Source organism: Macadamia integrifolia, unplaced genomic scaffold (genome assembly GCF_013358625.1).
Source record: "Macadamia integrifolia cultivar HAES 741 unplaced genomic scaffold, SCU_Mint_v3 scaffold2094, whole genome shotgun sequence".
Classification (NCBI taxonomy): Eukaryota; Viridiplantae; Streptophyta; class Magnoliopsida; order Proteales; family Proteaceae; genus Macadamia; species Macadamia integrifolia.
The window spans coordinates 62,830-83,378 of NW_024868508.1; the positions used below are offsets into that span (position 1 = coordinate 62,830).

The window sequence follows — 20,549 nt, forward strand, 5'->3', positions numbered from 1 at the left end:
TTCCCCAACAAATGGTACTAGAGCTGATGGTTGGCGACTAAGAATGAGTTCAATGATTTGGTTAACAATGAGAACGCGTAGGTGTTATTGAGGTTGGAGTGCAAGGTGAAGAATGGAGTTGAGGTCATTCGAGAGACTAACAACGTAGAGTTCAAGCCACAACTAGGGTTAATCAAGGGGTTAGCAGCATAGGGTGAAGAATGAGATTAAAGTGGTTTTCTAGCAAGTCTTCAAGCTGGCTACAATAAATGCCAAGGTGGAGATTGTTGAGTTTGATATCTTTTATCTAGATTGGTTTAAATCAACTATCCAATTAGATTGTCCGTTAAAGTCTTCTAATAGGAAAGGTAGAGACAACAATGTCATGACAGCGGAAGAGGGTGGAGTACCCCAAGATGTGAAATCTTCAAAAAAGTGGAATAACCCACACCCCCCCCCCCCCCCCGGGCGGGTGGCCAAACACAAAAAGGCAAGTTTCCGCTCCCAAACACAAACACAATAAGGCAAGTTTTCCCAGAGATGAAATCTTCCAAAAGTGAAAGCTGAACTCTATAAAAGAAGTGTTTTACCTCCTAAATTTTAGAAGCAAATTCAATCATGTTCCTCATGCATGCTTGACCTTATATTCTAGGTGGCAAGACTTCTTGGCTGAGTTCGATATATGTATCAAGTATAACGCAGGATGTACGAACCTAGTGACTGATGCACTAAGTCGAAAAGCAGAGCTTGTGAGCTTGAAGCTACACTAGAGAACTGTTGTGAGTCAGTTTAGGAGCACCCTTTCTGATAGGATCAAGGAGGGTCTACAATATGACGCAGTAGTTAGGACCCTATTATAAGCTGTCAGGAAAAAAAACGTCCCTTTCGGGAAAAGGATGGTCTGCATTACACCAAGGGAAATAATTTTTTCGTCCCAAGGTGGAAAAACATACATAGGGACTTATTGAAGGAGTGTCAAAACACTTGTTGGGCAGGCAAGACATACCGATTAGCACTAACCAATGATGTTGCTTGGTGCTCGATTTTATTCGTCTCAAACAAAAAAAGATGCTGAAAGTTATGTCTAACATGTCTTGTATGCCAACAAGACAAAATAGAACATAAGAAGCCACTAGCAGAGCTAGATCCTTCACCTATGCTCACCAGATCATTCCTTATGGAGCATTCTTCGTACAGATTGGGCCTGCGAGCAGTGATTATGAGAATGCTTTTTGGTTCAAAACAATAAAATTCATCATGGAAGCAAAATGTCAAAAGATGGAAAATATAAACTAAGCGACATCCAACCGAAGCCTGGGCTCGAAAGGAGTGAGAAGAGGCATCTGACTCATAAGCATCTCGCATGAAAGCCTTACCAACTACGTCTAAGCTACTAACTAGCTAGCCTAAGAAGATAAGTACTGGCCAATGGAAGTACTTAGCCTACCAAGCCTATCGATAATAGAGACGGGCAGAGAGCCAACTTAGCCGTATTAAACGAGTGAAATGAATATGTGTGTATTAAATGGCAGATCAGGGCAAGTTAAAGAACATGAGAAAGCAAAACTAGTAAAAATACCCATTAAGAGGGCTTAAACTATCGAGATAAGCTCAAACATCGGCAACTGATTTGAAAAGATTTTCCACAGTTGACCGGGAAGGGCTAGCAAAAGAAAAATAGTAGACTCTGCATCTAGTATACATATTTGAACTTGATAGTTTATTTTTCATAAAAAAAATAAAAAGATACCAGCAAAAATTGACATGAGAATGTTAAGGGTTAACAGATGAGTTTACTGACAACTAAGCATCAAACAGAAACGAGAAATTTTTTCTAATGCGCAATGGCATCAAAATGTAAATACAGTATTTTTCCATTCCTGAAAAAGTTTTGAGGGCATATAGCACTCGCATCAGAAGGCTAACAAGAAGATTTACACCAAGACTCAAGCCCTGCCAAATTAAAGTCAGCTACAAGCCTTCACTTGTATTCGCATTCCACTTCGAGAAGACATTAGGCACAATGAGAGCAGCAGTAAGTGATGCGATTCTTATTGGCCATAATATGGAGGCTGTCCTGCAAGTGGTCCACCCAAAGAGCGAACATTTGGATGAGCACCATATTGAGACAATCTCTGAGAAGCCATACCAGCACTAACTGGCTGAGAATGCTGGAGAGGAGAGGACCCCGGAACAGTTCCCATAGGAAGACTTCCTGCCGTATTATATGGAGATGAAGCAACAGGTGAGAATGTTTGGCCTGGAAATGTGCTTGGAACTGACACAAATGTTTGTCTGCCTGCTTGCATGTTAGGATCCCACGATCCTACTTGGCCATCTGGAACTGGAGTCTGTGCGCCTAAAGCATATTCATTACCAGAATACACCGGGCCAGCCTGACTTTGCCAACCACCTGTAGCAGTAGGTATAGCAGCAGCTTGTTGCATTGGAAGCAATCCTGCCTCAGGTATTGTATAATCCCTACTTCTGTCATTATGAGCCTACAAGAATACACATATATGAGAAAAAGATTTTTCCAACGAAAAATAAATAAATGAACAATTATATTTAAAAGAAAGTGTCAAGAAGCATACATTGATGACCAACTCTTTGGTTTTTTTTTCCTGACCAGTAATGGACCATTTGTTTTCTTGTAAAGCCGTTATAAAACTTTTTTCGCTTATTTGTTTGTCATCATGTATTTAACTCAAAAACTTATTAATACCTTTACATTGAGATCAGTATGACGAGAGTATGACAGATGAAGCTTACAGTAGCCACCATCATAGATGCTATGTCCTTCCAAAGCTTCTTTAGCAACAGCAGCTGTTGTGACGTCTGAAAAAAATAATTTTAATTTGGTTAACAAGTGATCCAGAAATCCTAGCAGCAGCTTAAATAAATCGTCCTGGGTAACTCTATGGTTTCAATGACAGGCCAATACCAAACTGGATCACCCAAAGGTCAAAATGAAGAACATGGCTGCTGCATTAGCATATTATTTGAAAATGAATGTTGTGGCTAACAAAAACCAAAGCTCCCCCTTGTGTTTCATATCTGCCCCCCTTTCAACTCCATTATTTTTTTTTTTTTTCAAAACCTCTCCTTGCCAAAACCAAAGATAAGTCAGTTGACCTTTGGAACCATGTCAATGTAGTAGATATTTTTTTTTCAAGATGGAACAATTTTACAAAGATGAGAACACACAAGTAGATTACACCCCATGTTAGATAGACTAACTACATGATTGAATAAGATGGTCCTCCTTGCTCAGTGCACCCTAGTAACGCTAACTCTAAACTTCTAGTCCACTGGAATGAATCTTTTCATTATTGGAATAGAGATCTAGCCTGAAATCGGATATGAAAATCAACTTATGGAAAGTCTCAAATTTCAATAATCCACCAAACCATCAACTCCAGATCCCCCTCACAATTGCAACGACACCAAAAGGAGGCTGTTCCAAACAGGTAACTAGAGGCTTCAATTCTGCAACCACACAATCTGCAATGCCAAATTTCCACAGAAGCTATGACAATGTCTCCTAGGTGGTTCTTGAATACACATGTACCTGTATCCCAGATGCCTCCCAAGAACCACCAAAATTCAACTTAAAAGATTCAAATGGGGGCCAGTGATCAAATACAGGATATAGAATCTAATGTAGACAACTATTGGCATTTTTTGCCCAACAAAAGTCAAACTAGGGTTGTTACCACCTTCCTTTGTGAAGGGCAAATTTTTCCAGTATTCCAAGATGGATGATGAGATAATAGTACAATGGGTACATTCAATGCTGGGACAATGATCATTTAGGAGTTTAGACCTTTAAATAAGGTTCCGCTAACTGAAAGTTAGGGCAAAGATTCCCTCTAGAAAAAATTGGTTGAGAGAACTTTCCAGATTATTCAGCGGATTGGCTGGCCAATTTGCACAAATGATAATCAACTGCCAGCAATCACCATTTCCTCCTGAAACAGACCTTTCAACTATTGACATGCTTTATTTGGAAACATATTTCTGAAAAAAAAAAAATTCCAACTTCCTTGCACCACTGCTGGGAACTCAATGACAGCAAGTCGATCACGGAAACAATTACATTCCAACTAATTAAAAGGGGGAAAGTACAATTTCCTTCTTGGGTTCTAGACCACAGCAAAAACCCAAGCTTGGAGAATGAGATAGCTGTAGGTTAGTCTCCATCTCGGCCTTTAAATTAAGGAAAACCTAAGGACAAACTTTCACCAACATCCCTACGTCAGTCTTTATCCATTGTCAGGAGGCAATAGGTCTATGCTAATTAATTTGTACTTTCCAACCGTCATGCTAAAATTTAATCCACAGACCTCCTTCCCCTTAAATGAGTGCAAGATCTTGCCTCATTAAGCTTTCAAAATTTGTATAACCTTTGTTCATGAAACCTTAAACACACACCCTTCAATGGTTTAAAAAGGAGAGTAGAAAGCTCAATTTAAGTGCAGCTCCCTCAAAGCTTTAAGGCAGGCATCGGCATCGCTTTCATGCTCTGGAGAGGCTGTGTTTACAGTTTCCACAGTTTTTTCCTTGTATTTCACTGAATAATTCTTCTTCAAATTTTGAGCTGCAATAGACTATGGATGAATTGGTTTGATTTCCAAAATCTTATGTTACTTTCTGCATTTGTCATCATGTTTCAACTATTTTATTTCCATCTTTCTTGAACCTTATACATGGTAGATCAGTTACACAAAAATATGAAATTACTCTTATTGCACTTTACTCATTACAACAACTCAGAATTCACAACAAAACGGGGCCGGCAACATGGATCCTTACACTCCAATTAGCTCTATTTGATGTTGTAATATCTGTGCCCAAAAGGAAGGGCTAAGTTGGACTTGTCGCACTTTACGTGAATTAAATATTTTAATTGTGGGTTTTATAAACAAGTTAGCTCATGCGCAAGGATCCTAGTTAAAGAGAGGGAGGTCTAGGGTTCAACTCTCATTATGTGTTTTAAAATGATTTATTATTCTTTTGTTTTTAATTTGGCTTGTGCGTCCAGAGGAGATAAATAGGAGATAAATTAGAGACAAAGAAGGGAAGAAAGAGAGAATGTTCTTGCCCAAGGAGTAAGAGAAGAAGGAGAAAACAAAAGGAAAGAAATTAGAGATGAAATATGAATTTGGAAAAATTGGAAGAGGATAAGAAAAACTGGATGGTTTTGGCATGAAGAGAAAATAGGAGATAGGGAGTGCCCACTCACAGTTTTGATAAGGCAAGTGTGTTACTTTTAATTGGAGCTGAATAAGAGGGAGAAAAACTAGGGAAGGGTCTTGTACATGATATAACTTCTCCCTCCAAGTCGGTTTAGGTCAATGAGGAATTAAGGAAGTAAAGAGAGTTGGAGCCTAAGTAGGAAAGAGAGGGAGAGAGAGAGAGAGAGAGAAGGGAAGGAGGATGGTTGGGAGAGATTTCTCTCCATCCACAAACATGAGAGTGAGGAAATAATTCCTTTACTCCAAAATTGTGAGAAGAAGAAAAAGGAGAAAATAAATTAAGGTTTCGAACGATTTTCAAGGTAAGAGTTTTAGCCCTATGATTTAATTACTTTTTTATGTTCTACTTGGGGATAGACTATGATTTACAGGTATGAACTTCGGATTATGAGTTGATGAGAGAGAAAATAAGATTTTGGCATGTTGAGAAGGTTTTTTTGATGTCAGATCCCCCCCCAAAAAAAATGGTCTTCAAAATGTAACAGATTCCATCCAACAAGTTTAAAACACTCATTAAACCACTTATCCGAACTCAAATAATTACCAACTTTTTCAAGAACTTAAAAGACACATAAAAGTTGTTACAGTGAAAAAATCATTTAAAAACTTAAAGTCTATGTCCCTCCATCACCACCCCCATTCCTAGTTACAGAAAACGTCCCTAGCAATGACCTATCCGAACAACCTGAATTTTTCAGCATATCAAATTAACTCTGAATTTAATAAAATTTTCAAGAGGTCATATAAACACAAGTATGTACTGTCAATATTTATTTTAGACCATAAAGCAATCCCTAACTACGTTCAATAATATGAACAATCTTGAACTATTGTTCTGTCCAACCCAAAAAATACTCTCAACATGCCAAAATCTTATTTTCTCTCTCATCAACTCATAATCCAAGTTTGCATACCTTTAAATCATGGTTTATCCCCAAGTAAAACATAAAAAAGTAATTAAATCATGTGGTTAAAACACTTATTTTGAAAATTTCGAAACCTTAATTTCTTTTCTCCTTTTTCTTCTCTTTTTCTTCTCTTTTTCTTCTTTTTTTTATTTTTCTTCTCTTTTCCTTCTCACAATTTTGGAGTCGAAGCTCTCTCACGTTTATGGGTAGAGAGGAATCTCTCCTAACCATCCTCCTCCTCCTCCTCCTCCTCTCTCTCTCTCTCTCTACTTAGACTCCAACTCTCTTACTTCCTTAATTCCTCATTCACCTAAATTGACTTAGACAGAGAAGTTACATCATATACAAGACCCTTCCCTAGTTTTCTCCCTCTTATTCAACTCCAATTAAAAGTAACCCACCTGCCTTGTCAAAACCATGAGTGGGCACTCCCTCTCCTATTTTCTCTCCATGCCAAAACCATCCAGCTTCTCTTATCCTCTTCCAATTTTTCCAAATTTATATTTCTTCTCTAATTTCGTTCCTTTTTCTTTTCTCCTTTTCTCTGACTCCATGCGCAAGCACGCTAACTCTCTTTCTTTCCTTCTTTTTCTCTAATTTTTATCTCTTACTTTATCCCTCTTATGTGTGGCCCTCTCTTTTTGTTTCTAAGTTTTTTTCTTAGCTAGTTGAGAAATGGGGCCCACAAGCCAAATTAAAAATAAAAGAATAATAATTCATTTTAAAACACAGAATGAGAGTTGAACCTTGGACATCTAACCACTAGGCTAGATACTAACTTGTTTACTAAACCCCCAATCAAAAATATATATTTAATTTACGTAAAGTGTGAAAAATCCAACTTAGCCCTTCCTTTTGGGCACGGATATTACAGATGTCGTAGTTGATAAAAAGCCTAAGCTATGCATGTCTTTCCTCACCATTTCTCCCAGAGTCAATTTAGGTTTTGCCCCTGGCTTTTTTAGCTCCTTCAAATCACTCCTTACAAGAGCATCTAAAGGCTTCCATTGAACATGGGCCATGCCACGGCCACCTCAAACTACTTTCTTGTAGCTTATCATGTATCAGAGCTACTACTCCAAATCAACTCTAATTAGATGATTCTTTACTTTATCCTTCCTAATTTTGCAACAAATCCATCTGAGCATCCTCATCTCAGCTACAGAGTATCTATATGATGCTGCTTAATTACCCAATATTCCACACCATACACCATAAGTCATATGATAGTCCTATCAAATTTTCATTTAAGTTTTAAATGAATACATCGATCAGACAACACTCCAAACGCACCTCTCCACCTCATCCATCCTATTTTAATTTTCTGTGAAACACCCTCCTCTATATAACCTACTTTATTTATGATTGAGCCCAGATAGCTAAGATTATCACTTAGTGGAATCTCCCTGTCATCAATTTTCAGCACCTCATTATCCATTCTAATGTAACTAAAGTTAAAACCATATACTCCGTTTACGTTCTATTTATCTTAAAATCTTTGATTCCAAGGTTGATCTTCGTAACTCCAACTTGGCGTTAATCCCTGCTATTGTCTCGTCCACAAAATCAATATCATCAGCATACACCAAGGAACCTGAACTTGGATGTCTCATGCTAATACCTTAATTATTGGTAGGAAGAACAAAAAAATCTTACGGAATAAAATTGGTTTAATCCAAACCCATCTTATAATTTTTTGCAACTTCGATAGTTTGCATTCTTTCATTTCTCGTTTTGCATAGTCAACCAAAAGATTTCTCATTTTGCATAGTCAACCAAACTCCATTGTCCATTTGTGTTACCATTCTCTGATTTCTCATTTTGCATGGTGAATTAAAATTCGTTCTCAATTAGTGTATTTCAAATGGCAATTATTCTCATTTTAACTCCTCTTTTTTTCAATTAGTAACTAAAACATCCCAAGAAGAGGAATGTCCAGAGGCCATTCTAAGAACAGAAGCATGGATAAATCATTCTTACCATCAAACTAATTCAGTAGGGAGCTGTACAGAGTTGCATTAGCATACCATATACCCCTCTCTTATTGTGCGCATCTCAATCGAAGGTGGCATGATTTGTCCCCACCTCCAGTTATTCGACAGGCAAGCTCACTGGCCCACCAATCTATCAATTGTTTTTAGAAAGAAGAATAAGACATGATGCCAAGAGTGAGAGGAGGACAGTAGACCCAAAAGTGTTCAAATAGTTCCCTCAAAAAGGTCTCAGAAGATCTGCTCCCTAACTAAGCCATATGACATATGAAGTGCTCATATGGCTGTGCTCAATAGGCAACAAAGGCATCCCCTACCAATAAGGGTCTGCGGAAGAAAGAACATAAACAAAGAGGAGGAAAAAGCAGAAAGGTGTGTGACTGGACAACTCACAGCAAATTAGGGTTCCATGTGGAGTAAGACCTAGCTAATTGTAATGCTTACTCTAGTATCTTCTACAGAATTCCCAGAGAATAATGTTATCTAAAAAATATTCCTGCCGCTTACAAAGGCCGTCTGAATAGAAACCACCAAGAAACCAACTACAAACTTTAATCTGTTGGATATTATTTTTGAGATGCATACAAGTATTCTGTAAGGTGGGTGGCCCACACAATCCCACCTTGTAACCTGAACAGAATTTTCTCATGGTTGAACCAGTAGCTTTCAAATTCTATTCCATGGATCCTAAGCCTATTTCTGGTTGCAACTTAGTTGGAGGATGCAATGGATATCCATCCCAAAATACTTATCCTCAAAGTGGTAGTGCAGGCAACGAACACCAAGAGAAAGCTTGTTCGTCATGCTTGGCATCAAATAATATATGTTCTTACAACTTCATAGCTCGAAAAACACTAGATTCTACTTAATGAGGATACCATGTCAAATAAATCTTTTTGAGGAATTCTGCTGATAAGAATTATTAGAAGTTCGATTCAGGCTGGGAGTAAAAGCTACTTCTGTCTGAACAGAAAATAACCACAGAGAAAAATAAAACAATGGCCAAATTTTTAATTCAGTATTGGTTAGAAACCCTACCAGGGTATTGAACTAGTGCTTGCATTCCACCATTCTTCTCAAATATAGCTATTTTCTGGACTGTTCCAAATGCTGAAAAAACCTGAAATAGGTGAAAATCCCTCATTACTAATCCTCACTAATGAGATGGATTCTGCAAGAAACAGATCAGGAATGAAATTTACCGTGTGAAGAACATCAACTGTGACAGCATATTGCATATTCTCAATTGAAGCAAGAAGCACGTTACTCTCAGGTTCTTTTTTCTTCCCATCTGGACCCAACGTAGACTGAAGGAAACCATATCTTAGTTTGCAACGCACATATTCAACAGTATTGATACATTTAATTTAAAAAAAAAAGGATAAGAACTTCACCTGCATGGTTCCCTCAATTGCAGAAGGATTTACAGGAAGATAAGGATTTGTGTAGTCCCTGCATGACACAGCAAAACATAATTCAGATATGCACCAAGACGGGCATTACAGATGTCATTGAGAAATTATTCAGCAGAATAGTTAGTAAAAACAACAAATCAAACGCAAGCAAAAAGGACAATATGGAAGAAGTTTCACATTCATACCATACTAGCATAGAAAACTGTTTTGAATTAAAGAAAAAAATGAGGTTGCAATTTAGGTAATATAATATGAACTCATTAATATCTTTTAGAAGAAATTGATTTAATTAGCATCATATTACTTCTCTGAGCCTAAAAAATGTACAAGAAGCTTCTAAAATCAGCTCTAGAGTGCCATGTGCTGCTTTTAGAGGTACCAATCTCTCAAGATGGTATGTATAAGATTGTTTCCACTGAAGCCAATTCTCAGAGTGCCCCCAAGATCATTAACAGTAGAGACTGACTCCTCATCCAGAATTTTGTATGATATAGCTCTCCAACCAAGGAATTAAGAGAAACAAAAGGCATATACAACCAAAAATAGCAACAACAAGACACAGACAAATGCAGCAGCTGCAAATATTGGCGCATAGGTCTAGAGATGTATTTGCAAAGAAAATAGAATTGACAATCCAATAGTGAACTAGGTTTATCTTAGGTAGCATTCTAGGAGCCTACGAATGTTTCTGTCTTCTCCTGATGGCATCTCATGTGCATATTTTAACTGCCGTTTTATACCTAGGCGTCAATATTTGCACATTAAACTGCCTTTTTATACACATTTAACTTTGGAAATTTAATGGGGAAAAAATTAATACATAGCTAATAGGAAACGTCTATGCTTTAATGGAAATTCTAATTGGAAAAGCAATGTGATGGCTCTCCATAACCACAACCAAGATGGAAGCAATTTTTATCCTGAATTTAGGAAAAAGTTATGATTTTGATAAATATTCCAATCAAATAATCAGTTAAAAACAAAAGCTAGTGATTCTAAGGAGCTGCGTAAAGAAATGTGATTATGGAAGCCTACACAAAGAATAGTAAAAGTAAAGTTGTTCACAATGAAAAGAAGTGAAAGATTGAATAGAAAAAAGAAAGCTCTTTGGGATAATAAGATGTGAATGATGCGATCCAAGATACTTGGGCAGCATCACCAATTAAGAAACAAGAATATTTCACTTGATTCAATGCATTCAAAGAAAATGATCAAAAAGGAAGCTCTGCAAAGTTCTACCACAGCATCAGTACAAAGACATCGAATCCTTGTATCACACTATGAGATGAAGAAATTACTAAGAAAGCATAACAGACACATCTGTATCATGTCCAGCAAGCTTCTCTAACCCCTAAATAACAAAGCAGACACATCAATTAGCAGCAGTTTAATTTACAAAACCAACAATTGTGCATCTAGACATGAACAGTAAATTCAAGAAATGCATATTACAAGTAAACTAACATGGTAGCAATCTTAAGAAACAGATCCCAAATACCTGCTACGATGAGATTGAAACTTGATATTCAAATCAGTATGAGCAGAAAATGAGATACGCAAGTGACATGATCCAACATGCTCTGGAAGCAAGTATCTGAAATGTAAGTTCCAGAACCACATGTGAGACGTGGCCACGAATATTTTTGCTTCAATAATGAAATATTTTATTTAAAAGTAGCTTGCCTGGGGATACTTCTGCCATCCAATGCGTTACGTGCAGCAGATGCAGTCTCAGAGTCACTAAACTGGATTAATGCCTGCCAATAATATGCTGTAATGTTGAGGAAAAACTAAAGAGAAATAAAATCCACATAAATGATTTTTAGAAGATTTAAGAATACGACAAGATACATAACCTGAAATCCAGCAGCCTTTTCAAAAGTTGCAATTTTGTGCACAAACCCAAAAGCGGAAAAGACCTGAAACAAAGGTTAAGTAAGGCACCTACCAATCGAAAATCAAAGAAAAAGACAGCTCCAGACATTGCAGAAACTGACAATACATAACAAAAGTGTATCTAAACCAAGTGCTGAGGACACCTGTTGCTTATGCCTTCCAATATCTCTACCAGAGGGAAGGGGAAGCATGACCATATTTTAAAACTGTCTCCAACATGATAAATTAAACGAGAAGAAACATCGCCATAAGTGACACAATCAACATTCCATAAATAACTGCACATAATTTATTCAGGTAGCCATTTGTTAGCTCCTTAATAGAATGTTTAAGTAAAAAAATTTCAACTAAAAAGTGGAACCTATATGATTATAAGAACCAAGTTATTAGCGGGGTGTTCTGAGTATGAACAGGACGGGGAATTACAAACTTCCATTCAGGATGAGGTGTCGTACAACAGGAATTAAGCATAACACATCAAGAGCAGTTAGAAGAAATACCATCAATATGATACTATGTGCACAATGCTTAGAACAGAACTGTCAAAAGAAAGAGATAAGCAAAACACACGTGATATTTCTCCCAATGCAGTACGCTGACAACGAGGATTTCTCGGAGTTAACATGGACCTGCTGATCCATGCAGAGTATGTCAACTGAAAGTCAAAATATCAAGTAATTTGTAAAACCACCTCGGCCTTGCAAAAAGTAACATAGATAAGAAAGTTCCCTGATGTACTTCATCCTTCTCTACTCTTGGTTCAACCAGACAAATATGTGCTTGCCACAGTTGATGCGATCAGAAGAAATCAAGGATATGTTAAAAACTTAAGTTAACAAAAACTTACCAAGTGAATAACATCTATGCTGACATCTCCAGCTTCTACACCCTCGATTGTAACCAGCAACACATTCCCAGCAACATCTCCAGAGCTCTTGTTATTGACAATTTCTTGCCTATTTGAGTATTGAATATATACAGTCTTACCACGAACCTGAGCAGGTTCAGATGAACTAGCATAATATGAAACCATTGAGATCGCTTGATTCAAATCTGCCTGCAGAGGAAAAAAGAGTAGTTCTTGTCATGGAACAGCTTCAATTTGAGACACACACAAGTGAATAATGCAATCTATGATTACCAACGAGAGAGGTACAAAATGTCAAAGTTTCTCGACAAACATGGCAAATGAAATGTAGGCTCAACAGAGAAAGCATCTAGATTTTAGCACAATAACTGCAGCAAAATTAGAAGTCAACAGCAACAACCAGAAAAAGCACCACACATAGATTCTCCATTTTGGCTTAAAGCAGGAGAATAACGACGAGCAGATGCAAGTTATTAGTAAGTAAAAGAGGGTAACCTTCTTCATAAACAGATTGGCCATTGGTATCCTCAAGGCGGAATCTACCTGGAACGCATTAGTTGAACCTATCAGAATAGTTAATACTTCCTTTCAGAGGAACTCTAGCACCACAATTGTCCCAAGCATGCTGCCACAGAGCTACCCTCCTAAGGTGATGCATGCCTCTGGATTTCCAGGCGCAACCAGTTAAATAATAATAATAATAATAATAAATACTTATAGATAAAATAATTATTTATAGCTTTTTGCGTTTCAGTATCTGTCATTCTGTCCAAAACTAAAGACACAAACAGAGCTGGAATTACTCAGTGCCCAGGATCTCTTCTTTTTCTGCATTTCTTTCCCCAACCCTCCTCTCCAAAGAATCCCAATACAATGCATCTGTCCCACCCAACCACAACCCCCCCCCCCAAAAAAACATTTGATGGTACCATGAGAATTCAGAGACAAACAACATGTTTCTGCTTGTCTATGAAAAATCCTTTTGGAACTATCAGATATTCAGATGTCTTAAATGAGAGATTCAATGGCAGTATTTGCCTACATGATCCAGATACTTTGGTCTACCATTTGGTGATGGAGGGCTAGGTAGAGAAGGGAAGAAACCTAAGATGGAGACTAAAGTTGCAGGGGAGAGAGAGACAGTCACATAAACAAACCACACTCAAATCAACTTTGTATTTCAAATCTGTCTTTCCAACGATGGATTACCAGGTATATAAAAACAAAAATCAAAGGACACCTAACTAGAATGTAAAACTGAAACTAATCTGCACGCAAACTTTCTCCTAATACAAATATTTTAAAAAAAAAAAAAAAAAAAAAAAAAAAAAAAAAAAGAGTTCCAAATCAACTAGCCTACTGTCTCCTATGTATCCTACCCAAAGAAAACATAAGAAAATAAAATACATTTAAGATTAAACTATTACCAGCCCTTAAAGGACCAGAACCCTGGGTTGGGCCAGTTCCGTCTAGGTTTGGGTTTCCAAACCTGGTTACGCTGGTCCAACCAGTCGAGTGCTACAGCATCTGATGTAGATCCCCACTTTGGGCTGTGCTATCGCAGGAGGAAAGCCCAGCCCAAATAAGGGCTATTGGTTTCACTTAAGTCCACTTAAGTGATTTAATTGTCTATTTATTTTCCTTAGTAACCCTTCAATTTTAAGTAGTCAATAAGGCCCACACTGGCCATCGATTTATGTAATGAAGCCCATTAGTGGCTAGTACTTAGTGGCTAGTTAGTTTCCTAAGCTTGACTAGGTTTCTAATGTTAGTCCTAGAAGAAGTACAACTCCTAGTTCTAATGTGACCGCTAATAACAGAGTTTCTGCCCTCTCTTTATAGAGGAGCTCTTGTACTCAGAAATTCAAATTTGAATAAAGAAATATTGCAGTCAATTGCTTCTAAAAAGCCGAGATAGCTGTGGGTGAGAGCAGGCCGAGATAGCCACCCCCACCCACAATCATCTTGTCTATCCTCTTAATTTGCTGATATTAGATTCTGTTTTCTGTTTACTATTACTGTGAGAATTCAGAGAGAAGTTTCAGATCTGTTCCAGCTCCTAAAATCAAAATCGATCAAGCCAAAGGTGAAGAATCTTGAGATCCAGTTGAATCCCATAACTCTCACACTTGAAGTCTGATTTGCCAACCCTTTTTGGGTTTCATTCTCCCTTCCAAGTGGACCACTCGATCCACACTTGAAGGGCAACTGAAGACAGTAGCTGCGGTTCCTGAAAGATCTTCTATTTCTCTCTCTCTTAAAAGCCAGAAATCGAGAAACTCCATATCTCTCTCACCAGCCGACAGATTCTGTTCATCTTTGGAGGTTTTCTCCTATACACCAGGGCCTACAATCGACCCTAGTTTGGGTCCATTCTGAGCAGCCTAGCTCCAGCCGCAGGTAAACCCTTAAACCCCTAGCCGCAGGTTTCTCTCTCCTGGGGTTTTGGTTCTTTATTGCTGGGTTTTATTATTGAGTTATTCTCTGTTCTTTTAAGTACTTCCTTGGGTCTTCTTTTCTGGTAGTTTTATGTTCCCATTGCTGTACTTTGTCAATTTAATTCAAGAGTCCTATTTGATTTGGGTTTGGGGCTGTAATACATTGGAATTTCTTCCCAAACCACAACTGAACCCATTAACACCAATATATTACCTGAAAAAAACAAAAACAAAAAACAATTCTACAAAGAATTGTTCAAGAAATTTATAAAATACTAAAATAATAAAAAGGAGAGAAGAGAAACAAAAAAAAAAGGAACAGCTCCACCATGACCTTAAACCCAACATAATTTGTTTCCTAAGATCTAGTACCAGCCAACATGAATTCCTCCAACCAGTTACTACTTTTCTTGATTCCATTCTGCAAAATCATACACCAACAAGAATCCTCGTCACCATTGCCGGGCAGGAGTTGGATGAGCTGGAACATGTGCAACCCTGGCTGAAGCCATCTTCGCGCTGCTTATGTTTTGACCCATGGAAGGGCCTAAAAACTTTGGGGAGGCAGAAAATGTGAGATGTGCCTGATTGTTGCTAAAAAAAAATTAAGGAAATTGGGAGCAGACTTGGAATGAACGGGAGGAAACCCACATAGGAAAATTACCTTCCAAAATGTCTTTTCCTTAATTACTGGTTCAATGCTTTCCCAGGAAATGAAGATTAAATTTTCTGGCTTCAAGCTTTGCTCACAACAGCTTTGGTCACACAGCTTCAGCCAACTTGTGTCAACATTTGAAAACATGCTTTGGTCCCCGGACAAGTAAATGCGCAGAATCATGATAATTGATAAAAAATTAGAAGGCCACCAAAAGGGGCATATTCACTGTTTAATACTTCTTCTTGCATTCCTTTAGGATGAACACAAGTGGGCCCAGATAAAAGTCAACCTTATCCATCCAGCCTCTACAAGCACTGTTTGCATCTATAACCATGATTGGCATGCAAAACACAAGCCCAACACATTAAGCCCCACACCAACCACTAGGCTTGGGTTGAGGCTTGGACTCCAGTTTAGGCTATCTTATCTCCATTCTTACATGCAATGCCAAATTCCCAATTAAGCATGGCCAGCAAAAGACTTTAGGAAGAAGGTAGGATTTTGAGGAGTTTGGAGCCCTTTCCTATTTGATGCTTGGTACAGAAAGAAATAAACAAGGGCAAATCAACTGCTTATTAATCATCTAGATCTCGGTCTTGAGAGTGCAGGAATTAGTTTCTTCTCCTCCTCTAGTTATTATTAAGTTTGTCCAATTTCCAATGATTATTAGAGTCCATGCTCTTTAGTTTTTGAACTCCTTTCTAAATATAATGTCTCTTACATTGACCATCCAATAGGGCAAAACATACTAGAGTTCTGAAGGGTCAGTGTTTTGCACTGTAGCATTTAAAGAAGGGGAAGAAGGAGAGTTCTGGAGGCCAGTTTTCCATCAAATTACCTTTGTCCTTGAAGCACTGTTATCACTCAGTAGTACTGAAAATATACTAGCATTCAAAGTTAATTGGGGGAGAGGAAAACCTGCCTCCATACTCTCAGTACAGGCAAGGAGTGGAGGCTGACAGGCATGAATATTCTCACAATAAGTTCCTCTGCCTATATCAACAATTTTCTCCTTTTTTTTTTTTTTTTTTTTTTTTTTTTTTAGTGTGAAACATGTGGAAACTCCAATACTCCAATACTCCAACACTCCAAATTACATATACAAGCTAGGCACAATCTAACACCATATACTGTTAAAGTAGCCACCTGGATTTCCCACTTCCCAGAGCCAAGCAACAGCCTTACAAAATTGTGTGGTAATGGTCACCAATTTTTCCACAAGCAACAGTAAAAGAGATAAAAGTAGGAATTTCTTTCAGTAACATAGTCCTGGTCACAAGGTGAGTCATCTAGGCATCTGGAATACATCATGAAAGTACCAATCCATGCAACCATACACATTTTACATTAACTAATCCTGTGGCCCTCAGCGCAAAGCAGTTTCCTGAACAATCCTAATTCTATGTAATAATCTTGAGAAATTTTTCGCTCAGAATTGGGGTTCTCAATGGAAGTTTGTACAATACCGACTGTATAGGATCGGTCACGAGGGGAAAAATCCCAAAAAACGAATCCAACTGTTCAACTAAGTAAAACCAACTAGAAGAAGTGACTAGTAATCTCTACAAATCTTAATCCCAAACCTCAATTTTTGTGCTCGTTCATTACCGAAAGAATCCTACCCTCAACGGATCAGTTTCAATTCAATAGTCATTGTACAAATAATGCGTTAAAAATACGATGATAAAGAACGTTTAAAAAAAAGTTTGCAGATCTGAGATGCTTACAAATTCAACAAAGGCCTGGTTGCGATTGGCACCAACGTTGCATTTGGTATTGACGATCTTGCCAAAAGGCTTGCAGAGTTCTACGAGCTCTTCTTCGGTGCACTCCCATGGAAGATTACGCAGGTGCAGCACCTTCGACGGCGTCTGCGTATACCGGAACTGAGGCTGCCCCGAAGAAGAAGACATCTACGGTTAGGGTTTTGTAATTAAGAAAGTATTTCTAAGGAAACTGTATAGCGAGCGAGCGAGCGAGCAAGCAAGGTAGAGAGAGATTAGACTGAGAATCCTCAGTTGCTCAAGCTTTAGGGTTTGAGCGAGGGAGAAAGAAAGCCTATGCGGTTTTTGTTAGGAATGAAACGATCGAACCACACAGGCACACACTAGCTGTTATATGACTCTGAATCTCTGATGCTACGCCCCAATCAAAAAAAATAAAAAAATCTCTGATGCTACGCCAGCGTACCAATTGGCTTAGGTCTACCCTGGTAAATTTCCTCTACCTCTTCATGCAAGCCAAACACGTGTCACATTTTTTTTGTTCCAATGACATCAGTCGGTCTGGAAAATCCTTCCCTCCAGCCGCCGTTACACCAATAAAAAAGAAGGAAGAAGCATCTAGATTGTGGAAGCAATGCTAATATAATGTGAATGCAAAGCATGATGTCACGATATTTTGGGCAAAAACATCTTCTACAGAAGGTGCGGTGGTGTAATGAGTATTGGTGATACCATGTCCATCCCATATCAGTGAAACGGCACAAACTATGGTTAAATACCAATTTTTTTAGGAAAATCGAGAGCAAAGCTATTCAGTTTGTCTCGATCAGTATCGATTTCTTAGGTGGCAGATACCTGTACCAATATCATACACTAAATTCTTGGCAAGGATTTGAGAAAACCTCACAAAAACACAAACAGAATAAGAACTTTTGTGTACAAGAATGTAACTACTGATTATATACATTGTGAGAGAAAGAGAGTGAGAGACATATCTGGTTATTGTCTGATGATTACAGCCAAGTCACCAATGGAGGGAAGAAGAGATTGCACTTTGCAGTTGCGGAATCATGGGGACGAAGAGAAGCTTGGAGGAGTTACTATAAACTTTTACTATAATGTTTAAGGATTCGTTGATTGTAGCAAAGTGGAGCTATGTTTAAAGGAATTGAATGGAAGAAGGGTTGCAGTGACAAATTAAGAGGTAAATCGGTTCTAATTTAGTCTATTGGTTGGTTTTGGTACAGTTCAAGATGAACCGTAATTGAATTGAATATTAATGGTTCGAATTGATTTATTTATAAACCAGTGTCTCGGTTCAATTTATCGGTACTGTTTTGTAATTAACACCCTTAACAGGGATCCAGCTCCTCTCCATAGATCCCATGGACCATAGAGTGATCCCACGGTAGGGAAGACCCAAGCACACGTCTCGAGGTCACCCCAACTATGAAATCACTCTATGGTCCATGGGCTTTATGGAGAGGAATCTTATCCCCCTTAACAGGGGAAGAATGAATGGACAAAGGCCGAAGGGTTTTTAGATGTCAATAATACTTTTTAAAATTTAATGTAAAAATTGAGTGCAATAATACTGGAGTACATATTTAGTATGTGTTTAATGTAGTTCATCTGTAAATATGGGATCAAATATATACACATATACTAAGCAAAAAATGTACATTACTTAATGAGTAAAATAGTAGCATGCAGACTATGTTTTTATTATTTACTAAAAAATACTATGATTTTATTAAAAGAAAGTCTCATGATTGAGAAATAAAGTAATACCGCAAACGCATGGGTCATGTGTAGCTATGGGTCAATCAGAGCGAGGTGAGCTTTATGAAAAATTCATTTCTAACCTAGGCAGAATGTACTAACTAATGGGGTTATCACAAATTAAAATAAATCAAACTAACAATAGTGAAAGACAATAATTAACTATGAAATTAAATTAAACATGCAATAATAAAGTGAACCTGAGATTAAGGCTAGAATGAATTAATGAACCTAAAATTATGCAAGCACTAGAGATGTGTAAGATTATGATGTGCGGAAGCACTTAGGAATTAGAATCCACCATGAGATTTAAAAATAATCTATAAACAATCTAGCCCTATATCGCACGCTTGAATAGGTCAATAGGAAATATATATTTTTAAATCTAACATATCCCATGAGTTATTCAACACATACATAGCATTAGGTTATAAGCAATACTATATTGGAAATTGGCAATTACCCATACAAAAGGTATAGAGCCCTGCTCTCTAAACCCAGTTTATTGACCGGTTAGTTCGGTCTGGTCCTGCAGGGTTCGAACTGGAAAGGGTTGATGCGGGTACCTTATGGTGCATGATTGCAATAGTGACGTCAAATGCGGGGTGGTCAGACAAGATTGAGCCAGTACCTGATGTGGTTCGCACGCCTAAGCCATGCCCTTGCACGTACCACAAAGCCATGTACGAATAGGAAATGTATGTTATCGTATTGAATAATGAGAACTTAGTCCACAACACGTGGTGAGAGCGAGATACTCGTTAATATTCTATTTTCCTCCAAAATACAGCAAGGTTGGCTTTGTTTTGGTCAATTGGTGGGTGGTCACTGGTAGGTGCGAGACCTACCCACGTGATCCACCTGTAAAGGTAACGTGGACCCCAGCAAACCCAACTTGAGTGAGCACGTGTATTTCAGACTTCTCGTCGTAATGAGGTCTCGTATATCCAATAATACTAGGTCCCACCGATGAAACCCCAATGGGGATTGGTGGGTCCTAGAAGGATTCGATCATGATGATGGTTGCCCTTGTGAGAACTGTGTTGCTGGGCAATAGTAGCAGACTCTATTTGTTATTCTCCTTTTAATTCTTTTGGTATACTTCCATTTTTGTGCTCTCGATAGTTATATTGTTATTTATTGTATAAATATCATGCCTACAGGCCCATATATAATTATACTATGAATAACAATTTGGGTATCAAGAGTATATGAAAACTTACAGGTATTTATATACAACAAGACTTCTGCTGAATTACACTATAATATTCCATATTACTTGTGGCTTGCTATGCTATGATTACTGTATCAGATGATCCTAGTGGTTTTGGGTTACTCGGAGGGAACCCGATTACCGGTCCGATTCTATATGAACAAGGTGTGACAACGGTGATATCAGAGCGTGATGCTCTAATCACACATAACTTACATGATTAAACCCTATAGAATCTATAATAAGACAAAGGATTGGGAAAAACTTAAAAGACATCATATAAAACTTGAAAGTACAGGAAACTTAAAAATTTTGCCATGATGCATCCATAAATTAAGAGTATCCAAAAGATTCACACAGAAGAGAAATTTCATAACCACAGAGAATTCCTTATACAAGATAAAATTCACAAGATAACA

The 20,549-nt window shown here is 37.9% G+C and overlaps 1 protein-coding gene across 3 annotated transcripts; it reads right to left on the reverse strand.

Moving 5' to 3' along the window:
- Window positions 1-1,789: 1,789 nt before the first annotated feature.
- On the reverse strand, window positions 1,790-17,512 carry LOC122065694 (polypyrimidine tract-binding protein homolog 1-like). Of its 3 annotated transcripts, none has more exons than XM_042629536.1 (10): window positions 17,139-17,510; window positions 12,295-12,504; window positions 11,408-11,470; window positions 11,235-11,308; window positions 11,050-11,145; window positions 9,531-9,588; window positions 9,339-9,443; window positions 9,175-9,256; window positions 2,705-2,817; window positions 1,790-2,480 (listed from the first exon to the last, which is right to left on the reverse strand). In XM_042629536.1, the coding sequence occupies exons 1-10, from the start codon at window positions 17,322-17,324 to the stop codon at window positions 2,031-2,033; spliced, it is 1,437 nt and encodes a 478-aa protein (XP_042485470.1). In that variant the 5' UTR covers window positions 17,325-17,510; the 3' UTR covers window positions 1,790-2,030. The 3 variants fall into 3 exon arrangements, with proteins under 3 accessions (XP_042485470.1, XP_042485471.1, XP_042485472.1); XM_042629538.1 differs by having other exon boundaries at window positions 2,341-2,480; window positions 2,752-2,817; window positions 17,139-17,512; XM_042629537.1 differs by lacking the exons at window positions 12,295-12,504; window positions 17,139-17,510 and adding an exon at window positions 11,591-11,994.
- Between the last annotated feature and the right edge of the window lie 3,037 nt (window positions 17,513-20,549).